This window comes from Saccostrea echinata, unplaced genomic scaffold (assembly GCF_033153115.1).
Source record: "Saccostrea echinata isolate AGI-Se365-2 ecotype Australia unplaced genomic scaffold, CSIRO_AGI_Sech_v1 ptg000009l, whole genome shotgun sequence".
NCBI classification, from domain to species: domain Eukaryota; kingdom Metazoa; phylum Mollusca; class Bivalvia; order Ostreida; family Ostreidae; genus Saccostrea; species Saccostrea echinata.
Genome location: NW_026889758.1, coordinates 12,643,637 through 12,660,055, shown reverse-complemented (window position 1 = coordinate 12,660,055; position 16,419 = coordinate 12,643,637). Strand labels below are relative to the sequence as shown.

Genomic DNA, 16,419 nt, shown 5'->3' with positions numbered 1-16,419 from the left:
CTGATAAAAGAGTTACGTTTTTCTCGTTCAAAATCTGGACTAGATCGCATATTCTAACAAGATGACAAAAATGGGAAATAATGTTACAAAATTTGATTTTTTAAAATAAATTTTACACATCTTGAAGCATCAAGTAAACAGTATACTCATTAATAGACGTCTAGAGTGAAAAATTCTCGAATGGGACGAAAAACAACAATATATACTCATTAATAGTTAGGTAAAAAAAATTCTAAAATCAGATCGTAGATTAAAAATATTAACGATAAAATTAGAAAAGGGGAGGGGTCAAGAAGGTTTTTTGTTAATTCTAAGGGGGAGTACTGTATTTATCAAGTGATATTTAGATCACATTTGATTTCATGAATGTGTAGTAATAAGAATAAGAATGTTTAAACGTATTCCTTCGTTTTTCTGTATTTTAATAATGACTTGAAAAAAAAAACAACGTAAAATGCTATTTGATGATCAATATGAACCAGTGAGATAATGCAGAGGTTAATCATTCGTCATCCAGATGTGGAGAGCGCATAATAACACATTTTTTGTCTTCCAGATTGATAAAAACCTATAATTTTATTGTAATATAAGAAAAAAAACAAGTAACAGCAATACACAACGACAGTGAAATTTGATAACGTAGGCGTTGTGATTACAATGTTATGCACGTGAGCTTGCTGAATTATAATTTACAAGGCCAGGAAAGAGAAATGATTATAGACTCTCTATACAACATGGACATGCATCTTCGTAAACCTATAAACACTATATGGAATTATCATGCATCTTTGAAGATTTTTTTTATATGCTATTAAAATATTTCGAACTTGAATAGTAAATCTTATTTTCACATAGGACTTCAGTACATGTGTGTTTGGAAAATCTAGAGCAATTTCTTAACAAACTTTGTATAAAAGAATACGAATAGACACAAAATGCTCGTCTGTCGCAATATTAATATTACGAAATATAGTTTTCATATGTGTGTGTGAGTGTGTAGGTGTGTGTGTAAAAAAAGAGAGAGAGAGTCATCCACAAGATACACGGAGGCAATGCCTGTAATTACTTTCTTCCCTTTGATTTCAGGAGACAATTTCTGCAGCTGATTGCCTTTCTATTTACAATAGTTCTTCACCGATTTCATGGCAGCCGCTTCTGTCAGCGCCCAACAAATCACATTTGTCGGTCACAGCTTTGTAATTAGTCAAACAACTGAGCAGTCCAATATCTGGATTTCATTTTAAAACTCGTCATCAGAATCGTCTAGAAGAACAATGTTGTCGGTGCGCGTTTCCTGGGTCTGAAACGGAAAACATTAAGAAATGGTGCTAAGCTTGGTATTCAAATTAAATATTGTACCATATTGCACACAAAAGGTGACAGTGATGCTTATCATAAACGAATTTCCCTTAAAAGCAGTCGATATAATGAAATAATTATAAACGAAAGTCTTTTATTGCTTTATAGAGAGAAAAAATTCTTATTCAAATTAATTTCTTTCGGTGTCTTAAACATTCTGTAACCCCTTTTGTGCTACATATTATGAAAATCGTCAAAATTATTAAAAGTATTTTTAAGGTATAAATTATTTCAAGTATTTAATTTTGCAAGGTTGAGAAGCACTTTGGGCGAACAGTATGCATGGCTGTAATGAAAAAAGGAAAAATAGCTCTAGATAGCATAAAATTAGAAGTTAATTCATTGTTTTAATGTCAGAATCATTAAAGTTAGTGAATGCTTTTAAAAGTGAAGGTATACTTATTTTTGTAGGTAATTAGATGATAAATAGAACGAGATGAGTCTCTATCAAAGGGTTCATTTTATGATGTATTTCAATCACATTTTGAATTCTAAATTGACCAAAAAAATCGTTCAACTGAAACATATTGATCACGATTTGCATTTGAGCAAACTACAGTCTAGTACATGTTTTGATATAGTTGCCGTCTAAAAAATTCAAAGTGTGCGAACACTGTTCAATATGTCTTTCAAGCAGTTTTTCATCAAACAACGCAAGTGCTAGGAAAGACTGCAAAGCTAATGATTTAGCATCTTCGCTAGGCCAAGGGTTTCGATCCGCTACTCCTCTCACAAACCTTAGGTTTGTGAGGAGAGTACTGGATAAGAAACCCTTGGCTAGCGAAGGTGATGATTAAGATAGTGTGGAAACACTTAGAGACTCCATGAAGAAAATTCTGAGACATAAGTGCAATTCAAATAAATCTTCACCCGAAATAATTCATTTAGATGAGACAGTTATATATTGTATGTTACTGTAACGTGTCAAGAGGGTTCGAACCCGGTTAATTCCTGGATCTGAGGATTTGGATAATTCAACAAATAATTTTCCTCTCTAAAATGATTCGACTTTATAACTATTGGTCTGCACGAATAATACTTACTTTACTTAGGGGAAAAGCACACTTGGTTGGGCTTACTAATTTATGAGTTTATATACCTCTAGATAGAAACATGCCCTGTTCAGGCAGTAATATCTATCTTAGAGGCAAGCCCTAGCCTAATAAACATGGTCCTACTCCAGAAGCAGTAGTTACTGTATTAATGCCTTATTCAGGACGGATAGTGAACTGCTTACCTCTGAAGTCTTACACCTTCCCTAATCGCGGAGGAACGACAAAAAACCTCCAAGAGGTCAACCTCTGAAATGCTAGCCACTATAACTGATCAGCCTCCAAAGGAATGGTCCTTACAATGAAATGTGGTAAGCCTCCTATATAAGACAATCCACCTGTGGCAAGCCCCCAATATTAGGCAATCCTTCTGACCAAACATATGTAATGTTTCTTCTTTTTCTGTTTGGGGATTAAGTATGTTGCTGACTGACTGAGCTATATGTTGTAAGAACTTGTTTTTGATCCTTTTGTGTTAAACAAATCAAAACTGTGTCTCATCTCCAGAGTTTAGTTTCTAGATCACAGTTGCTGTAGGCCTCTTGTATCATTGAAAAACATGAAATCGTTACAGTTACCGTGATTTTAATTCTTGGAGACTGTATGGACAAAGCCAGAAAATAATAGATTTCATAACTTAACACTTTCCTTTTAAGTTCAGATTACCAGCTCTTTGTTGTTTTTTTTTTGGTTGATAAATATGCTTTTATATTTTATATGGCCTATAATCACACACCAAAACAATCCTCACAAAAATAAAAAAAATTGAATGCAGTTTCTGAATTTTTTTCTCATGCAAACCTTGTGGAAGAAAAATCGCCGGTAGATAAATGATATGTAATGAAATATATTACTATCCCTTAGTAATGAGTATTTTACCTGGGTGATTCTTTCTTTCATCATTTGAATTTGTCTCTCGTTCCTGTAACAGTAGCGAGCTATGTAGGCCATACCAATGATACATGCAGCTCCTACTACTCCAATACTGATAGGAACCAGCACACTCATCAAGTATTTCTTATCCTGACAATAAAAGCCTCACAAGTTTTTATTTCTGTAAATCAAATCTACGTGCATATTATCAGAAAAGTTTTCGTTCTGGAGTTCTTCGCAATATGCAAAAGAAAAAGAAAAAAGAAAATCTTCAGAGTGCGATGACAAGGATATGATCATTTGGCAAACATTGTATAAAATTTTCTATTATCAAAGACTTGTTTGGTATTTACAATAACACTCATCATATTTACAGAAAATTTCGATCCAAGTAGTGTACGGCAGAGTGTACCAAAAGCAAATTATCCATCTTCATGATAAAATTCAATAATAAAAAGCTGTCAACTTTTATTTCGTTATTAGCAAACATCAGCCAAAACAATATTTAAGCTCTAATTAATGAGCATCAACAATAGGTAGCATTTGTGAATTACAAGTTATTTGTATTTTAAAAAAAAAAATGGTGTCATATAAGACTTCTTGTCATGTTACTTATAACAACTTTCTAATAAGAATGTAATTTGTCCTTCTGTTTAAAAATCATAAAATCTGCGGGTAAAATGATACTTCATATCACTTGATTTATACATTAGTATATATGGGATACCTTCCACAAGAGATTTCCAAACGGGCTGTCTTCCATAGGTACTGAAAAAAAAGAAATAATTCTAATAAATGGTAAAGATTTCTAAAACAAAGCTTATATATATGTGTATTACATTGTCAACGGTGAAATACTGTGATTGATTTATTTATTGAATAAAAGTGATATTCTGTCACAGTGTGAATTAAAGTAAGTAAAAAAAAATACTTTCTGGCCTGTCATAAGATATAGTAACTAAACCGTCTTGATTGAGACTAAATCTGCCAATTTCTTTTTTAAGAAAAGACAGAGGCACAGAGATTTCAAAGAAAATGTAATAAACAGAAAATTCATTGTTTTATAGTTGGATATGACATTTATTTCACTTGTGAGACATAATTTTTTGATATCGTGAAAATATAAAAAAAAATTCTGTCCCAAATAAATTCCATATCCAACTACAAAACATTGAATATCCTCTGTATATTACAAATATAGCCCTTTCATGAGGTAGATCCATAGATATATAGACTTCACAGAAAAGCATATCGACCCAGCACGAAGTGAACAAATCTCGGATCAGTGAATGGACTGTCAAAAACGACACAACAGCCTTCATTTCAATAGCGGACACCATTTCCAAGAAAGTCATTTATTTCTTGGATTCAAAGACAGAAATCTTCAATATTGAATCCTCTCATTTGTTTCTTGACAGCGAACGCAAAACGCCATATTCTTATCTATCACTGAACCTCATGGTATTCCCTCGGTTTCATGAAAGTAAATGGAATTGCATGTCAAACCTTACTTATATCAGGAACTTTTTTGGCCTTGGAAATGCCTTTGCTAATATTGTTGCGGAAAAACAACACAATTTATCTTGACAGAGCTAGAATAATCATTATTATTGGGTGCTATCACGTCAGTATTGTGTCTTTACCCCCTATTCAATACTCTACCATTCTGGACTTGAAAGTTATACAAAATCAAAGAACCTTTGTCTGAAAAATATAAACTCATCATAATCATCTTGTTTTGTAATGCCTGTTAAAACAGATAAAAATTTCACAACATGCAATAGCTTCTTATTATCAAAAGCATAAAGTGACATAATGACTATCGACCAAAATTATGAGATGTGTTGCAGATATCAACAATGCATCTGTACTTCTGTTTTGTCATCCATCATTTTATTTCTCACTGGAATGACAGAAGATCCGTATCTTCATACCCCTTCATTCAATCATTATTTCCCTCCATTGATTACTTGTTACATTTCCCCTCTCCGTCACTACATCAGTCGGGTTTATTTTTAATGAAGAGGGGGATTTCTTGCCTTCTCAAAACACATCATGACAATTACATCTTCATAATGGCTTATTCATGGTATCACCGTGCTGGTATCGATGTATAATTGCAGAATTTGTAACAACTCTGTCGAGAGATAAAACCCCTGGCAAGGGATGGAATAACCAACAGCAAAAACAGACAACATTTAATGCATTTTAGTCTGTCGCTAATAGTTATATCCATGTAAATGATACCAATGTTCTGTGAATAAGGCTTATTTTCACTATACATATGAAGGGATACGTTTTATTCTATATTAGATATAGTATACGTATGCAAAATCAACAGAATACCCCAAAAAGATAGGAAAAACTTATTTTAAATCGTCGAATATAAGGTTTTACTAAAATTAAATGATACCTGTACAAAACTGTCATGTTTTGACGTTAATATATTTTTTTTCAAAACCTTCTACAAGTAAGACTTTAAAAATATGAATTTAAAATGTAATTTTGCTGTCTTGAAGCTGGATATATTTAAATATTGTATCTTCCTTCATGTTGCCTATTCTGACCTGTCCTTTGGTAGCTTCCGTACCAAAAAAATCCTTTTTACGTTTTCAAAGGATACATTTATTTGAAAATTTATTCTTTCGCTCATATTTATTTATTAAATCGTTCTTCGTGAAATATATTATATAACATACTATCCTACCGAGATTCAGATGATGGTTGTTGTGTTGGGGATATCTAGGTCGTATAGGAACGTTTTCAGCAAAGCCTGTAAACAGACGAAGTTGGTGATATTCATGTGTCGTCTGTTTTACAGATGTCGTAGTTTGCATTGTCGTCATATTCTCCTTGACGCCATTTCCTGCTGTTGATACTTTGTTGGTCGTGTTTGTTGGTGTTTTCATTGTAGTTCCTTCTGTCGTAGAATTGATTGTTAAAATAATCGTAGTGTTCATGGCGGTACTGACGCTTTCATTTGAATGGAGAGAAACGTTTAGTGGATGGTGCTCGGATACAAGTGTTCCATTTTCGACTGTGGGCTTGTTTTCTGATGAAATGATCTCTTTTTCTGACTTTGTTGTTTGTAAGAAGTTTATTTCATTGTAAATCTCAGTTGTTGATTTTTCATCGCGAAGAATTCGATCTAGTAATTTGTCAGATGGTGTTTTAATCGACGTTTGAATATTAATTTCCTTTGGATTTCCATATTTATTTACAACAGGAACACTTTCATTTTTATCGTCCGTAGAGTCCATAAATTCTGTCATCGATAGTTCATTCGATACCTTGGGCTTTCGCTTTGCATCATTTGCTTGAGTAAGTAAACTGTGAGTTTCTAAAGTGGCAATAGTAACTCCTGCGGAATAATTTCCGTTTATGGATCTAGGATTCTCGATGTGTTTGATAGAAGATAAATCACCCCTGGTCTGCAAAGAATTCTCAAGCGAATCGGAAGTGGTTGTTGGTTTATCTAATGGAACAGCAGAAATCCAATTACAGAAATGGTGCGCCTGCCAAAACAGCAAGTGCGGGAGGCCAAAGTATATGTTCATCTTTCTGTGGGCTTTACTTCACCAGTCCATCTACAAAACAAAGTTATAGGTGAAGTCTATAATAGTAGATAATGTCATCAGTACTTACTCTGGGACGAATCTTCATTCCTTAGCTAGCAATGTCTGTTAAAAATATAACACAGAAATGAGCCCCACTAATTATCACACAAAAAAACCTTCTACTTATCTACTATAGTCTGCCCTACATGGGCGCTACCACCATGTTTTTGAAATCTACGATTTCAAATACATTTTGACTTGCCTTCAAAGAAAATATCATTAAACATTAAGGTTGATCCGTTCCAATCCATTTTTAGAGAGATGTGATAGATAAAACGTGAAACAAACAAGTATAACACAATTGTTCGAAGTCTACGGAAGTGTTGATTTCGGCTTGTCGTTTAATCCACAGATTATCTGAATTTTACCTACAAATTTGTTCCAAACATGTAACTCATCATTACGTTACTGACCATAAGCAACAGAAAATCACAAATAATGATGGACCCCTTTCCAAAAAGTGTCGGTCATTTTCGAACTGTTAAATCCCAATTCTTAATTATATAAAGAGCAACTTCAAATTTTCTAGTGTGTCAATATACTATATGTAGTTGAGTTCGAGGATTCTTTTCAGAAATTTTAGGGAAAAACTATCTATTCATCAAAGTTAGTTTGAAAGCCAAGTATCTACGCCATATGTGATCTCAGTATCTCAGTGTCGTGCATTTTCCTAAGCCGTACTCATGTTTAATCGGATGATTCCAGGCTTCATGTCACTCTGTTTAAATCATGAAATCAATTTCTGACAAAGTTTCTAATTGATAAAAGAATAAACAAATTCTTCATACGAAATGTGCGACGTGAGAGAGTGTTGAAAAAGGAGACCATACGCTGCTATCATTATTTCCTTGAAAAATTTATTAATTGCTCGGTGTTTTTTGTTTTTCTTTTTTTTGTTTGTTTTTTTTTTTCATTTCTGCAAGAAGCATATATAAAATAAAACATCAAAATAATGATGATAATAATAATAATAAATTAAATTAAAAATTCGAACACTAAGAAACAAGAAAAGCCCTGTATTGAAACTGATTACAGGGTTTCGGACAGTCTAAAATTAAAATTGCCGTATATTTTAGTTCAATGTTTTTCATACTAATTGCTCTGTTATTTACACACTGAATTGTCTACGAATTTTTCCGTTTGCTGCAGCTCGATCATAAAAAGGAGCACACGGCGGGTGTGACCGATCGACAGGGAATGCTTACTCCTCCATGGCACCTGATCCCAATTCTGATGTTTTTAGAGGCGACAATTCCTTATTAGAGGAATGATAATTTTAAAAAAGTAACTTTGATTAAGCAGACTCAATTTTTGTTTACTAATTGGTAAGCCAATCCTAAACACAAAATATTTAACATCATAATATTGAAAACATATATATATTTTTTTCAGTGCTCTGTAATAAGATTGTGGATTATAAAATGAAATATATACATTAAAGCCATATATGTCGTGTTTTTGATAAGTTCAAATTAACTAAAATTAAACAGATTTTTCTATTTGTTTTATTACTTCATATAAAGATAGGACTTTCCTGTAAATTGAACAATTTAAATCAATCGCGTTTCATAGATATTAGAAATTTAAAACAATAACCGATTTATTTACCGACTCCGCATTTAAATATCAGACACAGTTTAAAGTCAATTAAACTATAGAAACGTGGGGTTATTCAAGTTCAAAATCAGTGAAAATTTTAATTTGAACGTAAATAACATATATCATGTTCATCTACACTCAATCTCGTATTTTTATTTTTTAGCTCAGATACGCCATATATAGCTTTAACTTAAAAAAAATAAAAACAAATGTTTACATTCACTTGTTGTAGTTTGAGATAACAGAGAATTTCATATTATATCAATTAATAATTTTTTTACCTCTTAAAATTTACTTCATTTTTTAAACAGAACTTCAGTTAAAGATAAAAATCATGAGAATAAGCATAAATCTTACTAAATTTCATCTGGAATCCCTTAATCCACATAAGTAACAAATTCAATACAACTTTTCACATCACTTGCGTATTTCACTATGACAGAGAGAGGCGCTAGCTAAGTCAAGCTTTACGCGTCAATATTGGAGCATAGTGGAAAAAGTCATTTAACATGATGCTAAAATGCAGCGGAGGACACCGGTTCTTCAGAGCACCGTCCCATATGCCCCCTAAATGTCTAAACATTTTGCTTGGGGACAAAAAACATGTTGATTTAAGAAGACTTCAAATCTTTACACCCACATAAATTGCAGCAATATTTTTATAAAATGTTCCAATATGCCTTTTGAGAAATCAAATGCTATTATTTAGAATAAATCTTAGTTTGAATTCTAATCTTAATCTTAGGTCTCCTTTGAAAATAAAAATTTCTATCAAATCTCAGCAATATTTTTGAATACATATTTCTTTGAAACTTTAAAAAACCTAAATTCTTATTAATGCATGGACATAGTTGGCCTAGAATATTTTCTGTTGGAGATCGCCAAATTACCATGAATGGTAGGTAAAAAATCATATCTTACAATCTTCTACAGATAAAACTAGACGCTTTCATAAGACAGTTATTCCCACACGTGAGTGTTTGGCTTTTAATGTACCTATTAAATGTTTATTATAACGCCCTATTTAAAAAAAAATAAAATCAACCAACGACCAAATGTAATTTTACGAATATCTTTCCTTTTAAAATTAATTTTAATATGGTATTAATCTCTTTTTTTCAAAGCTTTCCTTTTAGAGGTATTTTTATGCAAGAAATTAATGACAAAATTATTAATATTACATAATATTTTACAGCTAAAAGTTTTGGTTTTAGTCGTTCTTTTGTAAAAAGAGGTCTGTATAACTAGATAACGAGACAATATTTATTCTAGACTTCACATATACCGGTAATATGCATGATTCTAACTGACCATAAAATGCTCTGGTGACACATGGGCTTCTTATATTAGTACACGTAATTCTTACAATATATTTATTAACACTCTGAAATTGAGTAATTTAATGAAGCATATATTCTGTTTGTAAAGGAGTTCTGGAAATAAGGTTTTTTGTTAAAAAAAAATTCAGCTCAAATTGATTCCTTGAACGAAAATGAAAATTCTGAAACCATATTGTTCATCCACAAGACAGTTGAAGACACCACCAATGATATTCCAAGAAATGACTTGGCTACTGCCTTAAATGTTAGAGGAAGTCTGGGAACCAGGTTTCTATAGAAAACAGTCGTTTTCGGCCCCCACTTGGCCTTCTGTATGAAAAGGATAATTCCGAAACTTTATTGCACATCCACAGAATCTACCAACCATATTCCAAAAAAAGAACTAGCAACTGCCAAACATGTATAAGGAGTTCTGGGAAGCATTGTTTTTGTAGAAAAACGTCGTTTTTGCTCCCATATTAGCCCCAGGATAAAAATGAAAATTCTGAAAACTTATTGCACATCTACAGGACATCAACAATCATATTCAAAATTTGGCTACAGCATAGAGTGTAAGAGGAGTTTTGGAAGCCAGAATTTTGCAGGAAACCGTGGGTTTCTGCTTTCATTTTGCCTCTAGCGTTTGACAAGTTCTTTGAGACTTTACATGTCCTGGTTAATGCTCAAAGCCATTCAAACTTTTATGACATTCGTCTTATCAATTTCAATTATTTTGAATGGTAAACAAACTGTTAAATCGAATTTAAGTAAAGTTATGTAACCAAAAATAATATGCTACAGAATATCAGACCTTTGTGTGTTGGTCAGACAAAATCTAAAGAATTTGATTCTGGTAAGCAGTTTCAGACGTGTATTAAAATTTAGTAAGCCACAAGAGACCTAGATTTTGAAAAAGAGTGATCAAATAAATATCTTCTGCTTGGTTTATTCAAAATAGCTATAATAGAACTTAGAGGGATGATGAGAATCCTGACGAACATGATTCATATTCGGCATGTGACACAAAGATCAGGAAAATGGTTTGGAAGCGGGTGAAAGAAAGTATGTCCTACCGTGATCAATCTAGATATGATATGTCTGTGATTTTTTTTGGGGGGGGGGGCATACTATCAGTCATGATTTTTCTGGGTGAATATTCAGGTAGACGTTTAAGGAACAGGTTCAGATCCTTCTGACAAGAATTTCTACCTTGACTAGTCTTAAATAAATTTCCTACCCGTCTTGATGTGGAATGATGCATGTGCCATGTTTTCATTGAAGTGAATAAATTGTTTGGAGGGCATTTCCATTCTCAGGCACTTACAATTCTATTGTTCTACAATTATGCATTAATATTTTTGTATAGATACTTACTCTTTAAGATGCTTTGAAATCTGCATGGGACCTATATTTACTGGATAAGTGATTAAGATAAAGCTTTTATAGCAGGTCTTTTCCAAGTTGGATAAAAAAGCTTACAAAATGCACTAAATGGAAGTTCGTATAAATCCTATTTCACTCAGTCTTGGTTAGTAGTTGCATCTGGGAATGTATATCAGTACTGCATGAAACCAATAGTTTCCAGTTCAATTGTTCCTCGATAAAATTTTGAAAAAATGTTCAACACAAGCACAGAAACGAAAAGAAAAACTTGCATTTATTAAGCTATGTCAAATCTAACATAATCATTATTTGAATTCGCACTACATATGAAATCTTTCATTGGACAATTGGGTCTAAGAAGGATTTTTTTCCTTTACTACTTACTAAAATATTAACAACAGTGAAGGAGGAACTTCAGGAGTACTGTGCAACAATATATTCGAGAAGTGTTGTAAATCAGATGTGGATACTTAAAAATTCCGAGGAACTTTTGGAAAATTTGAAATCACAAAATTTTACCAAAATCAATAACATAAAAACTTACGACTTTTCAACTCTGTATACAACCATTCCCCACGACAAATTTAAGTCCATGCTTTTTGACATCACTGACACCTGCTTTTTCAATAAAAATGGAACTCTTAAATTTACTTACGGTACCTTGTCATTGGTCATTTGCAAAATTATTTTGTTAAAAAAACATTCTGATTGTACACACAAGTACTCTGAAGTTGATATTAAAAAGATGCTTGAGTTTCTGACTGACAATATCTATGTGGTTTTTGGAGATCAGGTCTTCAAACAATCTGTTGGAATTTCCATGGGTACAAATTGCGCCCCGTTGTTAGCAGACCTATTTTTGTATTTATATGAAGCAGAATTTATTCAAAATCTATGTCAGTATATGAGAAAAATAAAATATCTTGCTGTGGCCTTCAACTCTACATTTAGATATATCGACGACGTATTATCAATTAACCACAGCCATTTCCATTCATATGTTGACACGATATATCTCAGTGAGCTTGAACTAAAAGATACCACAGAGTCTGACACATCTGTTTCATATTTGGATATTTTACTAGAAAAAGACGCTAATGGTAATCTAACAACAAAGCTTTATTATAAACATGATAACTTTTCAATCGTCAGCTTCCCTTTCTTATGCGGCAATATACCTTCATCACGTGCATATGGGGTGTATATCTCTCAGTTTATTCGATACGCAAAAGCATGCTCTACGTATGAAAAATTTCTAAAACGAGGTAAGTTATTGACAAACAAGTTGATGAGACAGGAATATCAGCAGTCTCGTTTAAAGTCATTATTTCGTAACTTCTATGGTCGATACAATGACCTTGTCAGCAAATACAATGTATCATTAAGTCAAATTTTTCATACAATTGATAGGCCGTTAATTACACATTAATTTGTCGACGGATTTTCCCGTTATTTACCGATCATGACAAGGAGCACACGGTGGGTGTGGAAGATCGGCAGGGGACGCTAACTCCTCCATGGCATCTGATCTCACCTCTGTTTTTGGAGGTCTGTGTTTGCTCTGTCCCGATTTGTATTTTTTCAATGGACTTTGAGCTTGAATACTGTTCGTTATCCCCATATTTCATTTTCAAAAACAAAACCATACAGTTAAACAGTGGAGTTTGAGAACATGTGTAAAAAAAAATCGTTCTTGACATTAGATTCTTGTTCACCCTAATTGGGAGCTGACGTATCATCTTCAAAACAAAGATTACGATGTATGGTCTCCTTATTCATTATATAGGAACTTTCTTGACAAACATTACTGCGTAGATTCCAGGCATAGATAAAATCGTGAAACAGAGAATGAAAAAGGATGATTAGTTTAAACTGATGTCTAAAAATACCTACCGCACGAAGTCAACTTAGCAGGTTCGATAACTATCAGAAATAGTAATACGTTCGATAGAATCTAATGACGTAATCAAGCTTATTTATGAGATTACATTAAAATATTTTGTTCGTAACTCATTAATACAATCTACCTTGCTTTTAATCCATTAACAAGAATCGTGATTGCATCAATTACGGACAATGATACTGTTAGACACAGATCTAGAGTTATACACAAGTATATATCTCTTTCGTCAAAAAATCTGAACTCGAACTGTGCATACTTTAAAAACTTACAGTGCTTTTGCAAGAAAGGATCGTAATTAATGTCCTAGGGAAATATAACCTGCTTCCAGTCCATTGACTAAAGAGCCCAGCTTTGTGCTGATGGCAGGGACTTGGTCCAATCTACAATATTTATGAGCCTTATATCGAAGGGGTTTGCTTTGCCAAGTGGTATCGATTGAAATTCAATTCTTTAGTGTCTTAATGCATTAAGTATTCTACCCTTAGAGAATTGTACTCAAACAGTGTAGAACGAAGGTTAACCGGAAGTTATATATTTTTCGTTGCTGACAAAATAAATTATGGTGTAGCGATGGTTTTTTTTCGGAACTATTAAGTTACATTTCATGTCAACGGAATATTTGCACTTGATAATTTAATAAGGCATTTTGTGTGGGTTTTATCCGATCGGTTCTGAGAAGGGTTGAATAAAATCAGATATAATGATTCCTTATAATCTTAAACCAGAAGTCTCTAAGGATACTAGAACAACTACTGGCTTAGAGTATACTTAAGTGCACATATGCTTATCTATTTTAGATTTTTTAAAAAATCGTTAAGAGCCCTCTGCAATACCTTTCATTTTTATGTTTTGTATATATCTGAAAAATTCTTGATTACTTATTTTCTGTTGTTCTTATTATGTTCTTCCATTGACTGGCAGCATTAAAATCGATATATAGAACCGTTTTTCTAAATGTAGCCTAAGCAATTTCGAAATTAAGAAACGGATTATTTTATGTTAGGAAATGTGAAAAGATCTTTCATAGAAATTAAGAATTGAAATATAATTATGAAAAATGATTTAATCTACAATTGTACTAAGTTTCATTCAAATCAGACCTACGCAGAGTAATAGCACTTTGAAACAAATTGACATATTATTCTAAATTTAGTAGATATTGCAACACCTAAAAATCAAAATTTAAATTAAATCAATTAAATAGTATTCTTTATTTAACCCGATCAATACATAGATGTGATTGGGGATGCTTACTCCTCTATGGCACCTGATCCCACCTCTGATATTTTGAGACGTCCACGTTTGCTCTGTTCTATTTGTATTGTTTAACTGGCCTTTTGAGTATGATTACTATTCGTTATCTTCACACTTTATCTCGTCACACTTTATCTTGATGCTCTCTACTTGTATGGAGAGCAAAACTGAAGTTAAACTAACATTTTGAAAGATTTTCCAAGATTATTCTAATTCGTTACCTTTATACTGTCTAACGAAATTTTACATTATTGTACAGAATTATATATCTTCATCCAAAATATTTTGTAATTTTTTTTTTTGAAATCAGACAAAACTTTGTAGGAGTAGCACAGGTACTTGTTCCTGAAGTATTTTTTTAACCCTTGTATAATAATAACAGAAGGTATCTAACTGAACATTACATTAAGTGACCTCTACCCAGAATCGTAATCATTTACACTTTCACAGAAAATGCACTGACAAACTGTTTATTTCCATTCTCTTCTGCAATAATTTATCTACACAACCATATATGGCAAGCTTGTCTTTCTTTTTTCTTTTATCTCTGTAAAATGTACGCCGACCGGAAAGTTTGTCTCACACCATGAAGTGCTATGTACAAATCTCTGACGGTATATGTTCTTGGATTTTAATTGGCTAAAAATCTGTTTCTAAAATTAAATCGGAAAAAATATCTAAATGTTTTTAAGGAAAATAAAACGTGAACAAATTTGATTTATTCACTGCAATATTTAAGCTTTGGAATTGAATTTTTAAGCCCACTATTTTTTTTTAATTTTGCTTTCTGCCCGAGATGAGTACAATGTACATACCACTCATAGGCGTCGGAAGCAAATTGAAAGTGGGGTGGCTAATTGAAAGTGGGGTGGGGGGGCTAAACCAACGAAAAAAGGTAAGCCCCAATTTTCAACGCTTATATTATATCTATCATTAAAAAAAAGTGGGGGGCTAAGCCCCCCTAGCCCCCCCCCAATTTCCGACGCCTATGCCACTTCATCAAGTTCATGGTGTGAGACGAAGTTTCCAGTCGGCGAGGAGAGTTTGACGCTGTTTCTAATGCTTGAAAACAAATACTTCTCAAATTTTCATCAATAGATTCTACAGAAATGACATTTACAACAAACAATACATGTTATACATAAGTATAAAATAAAATGGATGGAACATTACATCTGCATGTTTAAGAGATGATAACCAATATAACCTTTAACGAGTCTCTTAATCAGTCACAGTAACAGCGACATTTTTTTTTATAAACACGTGGCATACGGACTTACCTTTGTCTACTCCTTATAGAGATCAGCCATGTGAGGATTCCGTCTGTCAATCAAAGACTGGAGAGACGGCGCAGTCTGTCTTATCTATTGTTAACAGTGCTACTGGTCGATAATTTAATCACCGGCATTTGGCACATCACCACAGCTAAAACCTTTCAATTTAAATATTGTTTGTGTATTCTCCTTGATGCATTCACGCAAATAACGAATATAGTAAAACAAAGTAATGGGCATCAATACTTCAATACCAATGTAACAAATAAAAATAACATTTACCAAGGGTAAATTAGCTCACGAATAAATTTCCCTTCATCAAATTTCTCTAAACTCTCGGTATTTCTGTTCATATTCCAATATTTCTCATAAGTTCAACTACTTAAATCTCACAGAGTTAGTAGTAATTTTAAACGCATTGTTGCAATATCCAATGCTAATAATTATCATTCATAATATCATACCCAATAAAAGTTCCTAATTTCAATAATATGGTTTCTGACGACGTCAGATTCCAAAATAAATATGCACTTCATAATCTAGTACTAGTATAATAATAATAATAATAATAATAATAATATTTAATAATAATAACTAGAAACTCATTGCGAGCAATGAGAGGTCTTCCGTCCGATTCTGAAAATAAAAACAAAAATTCACGCTGAAAAAGTGATAAAAGAAATTCAGAGTGAAAATCCAACAAAGCTAACCATTAACCATTCACTTTTTTGCATCACTTCCTGTCACGACCGGAAATAACGGCGATACAAGATTTTCTCACGATTC

At 32.7% G+C, this 16,419-nt stretch overlaps 1 protein-coding gene across 3 annotated transcripts; it reads right to left on the bottom strand.

The window, feature by feature from the left end:
• Positions 1-405: 405 nt before the first annotated feature.
• Positions 406-15,720, bottom strand: LOC133183322 (uncharacterized). Of its 3 annotated transcripts, none has more exons than XM_061318281.1 (5): positions 15,640-15,720; positions 5,992-6,871; positions 4,012-4,052; positions 3,291-3,434; positions 406-1,300 (listed from the first exon to the last, which is right to left on the bottom strand). In XM_061318281.1, the coding sequence occupies exons 2-5, from the start codon at positions 6,839-6,841 to the stop codon at positions 1,241-1,243; spliced, it is 1,095 nt and encodes a 364-aa protein (XP_061174265.1). In that variant the 5' UTR covers positions 6,842-6,871; positions 15,640-15,720; the 3' UTR covers positions 406-1,240. The 3 variants fall into 3 exon arrangements, with proteins under 3 accessions (XP_061174265.1, XP_061174267.1, XP_061174266.1); XM_061318283.1 differs by lacking the exon at positions 15,640-15,720 and adding an exon at positions 13,375-13,418; XM_061318282.1 differs by lacking the exon at positions 15,640-15,720 and adding an exon at positions 8,858-8,930.
• Positions 15,721-16,419: the final 699 nt, after the last annotated feature.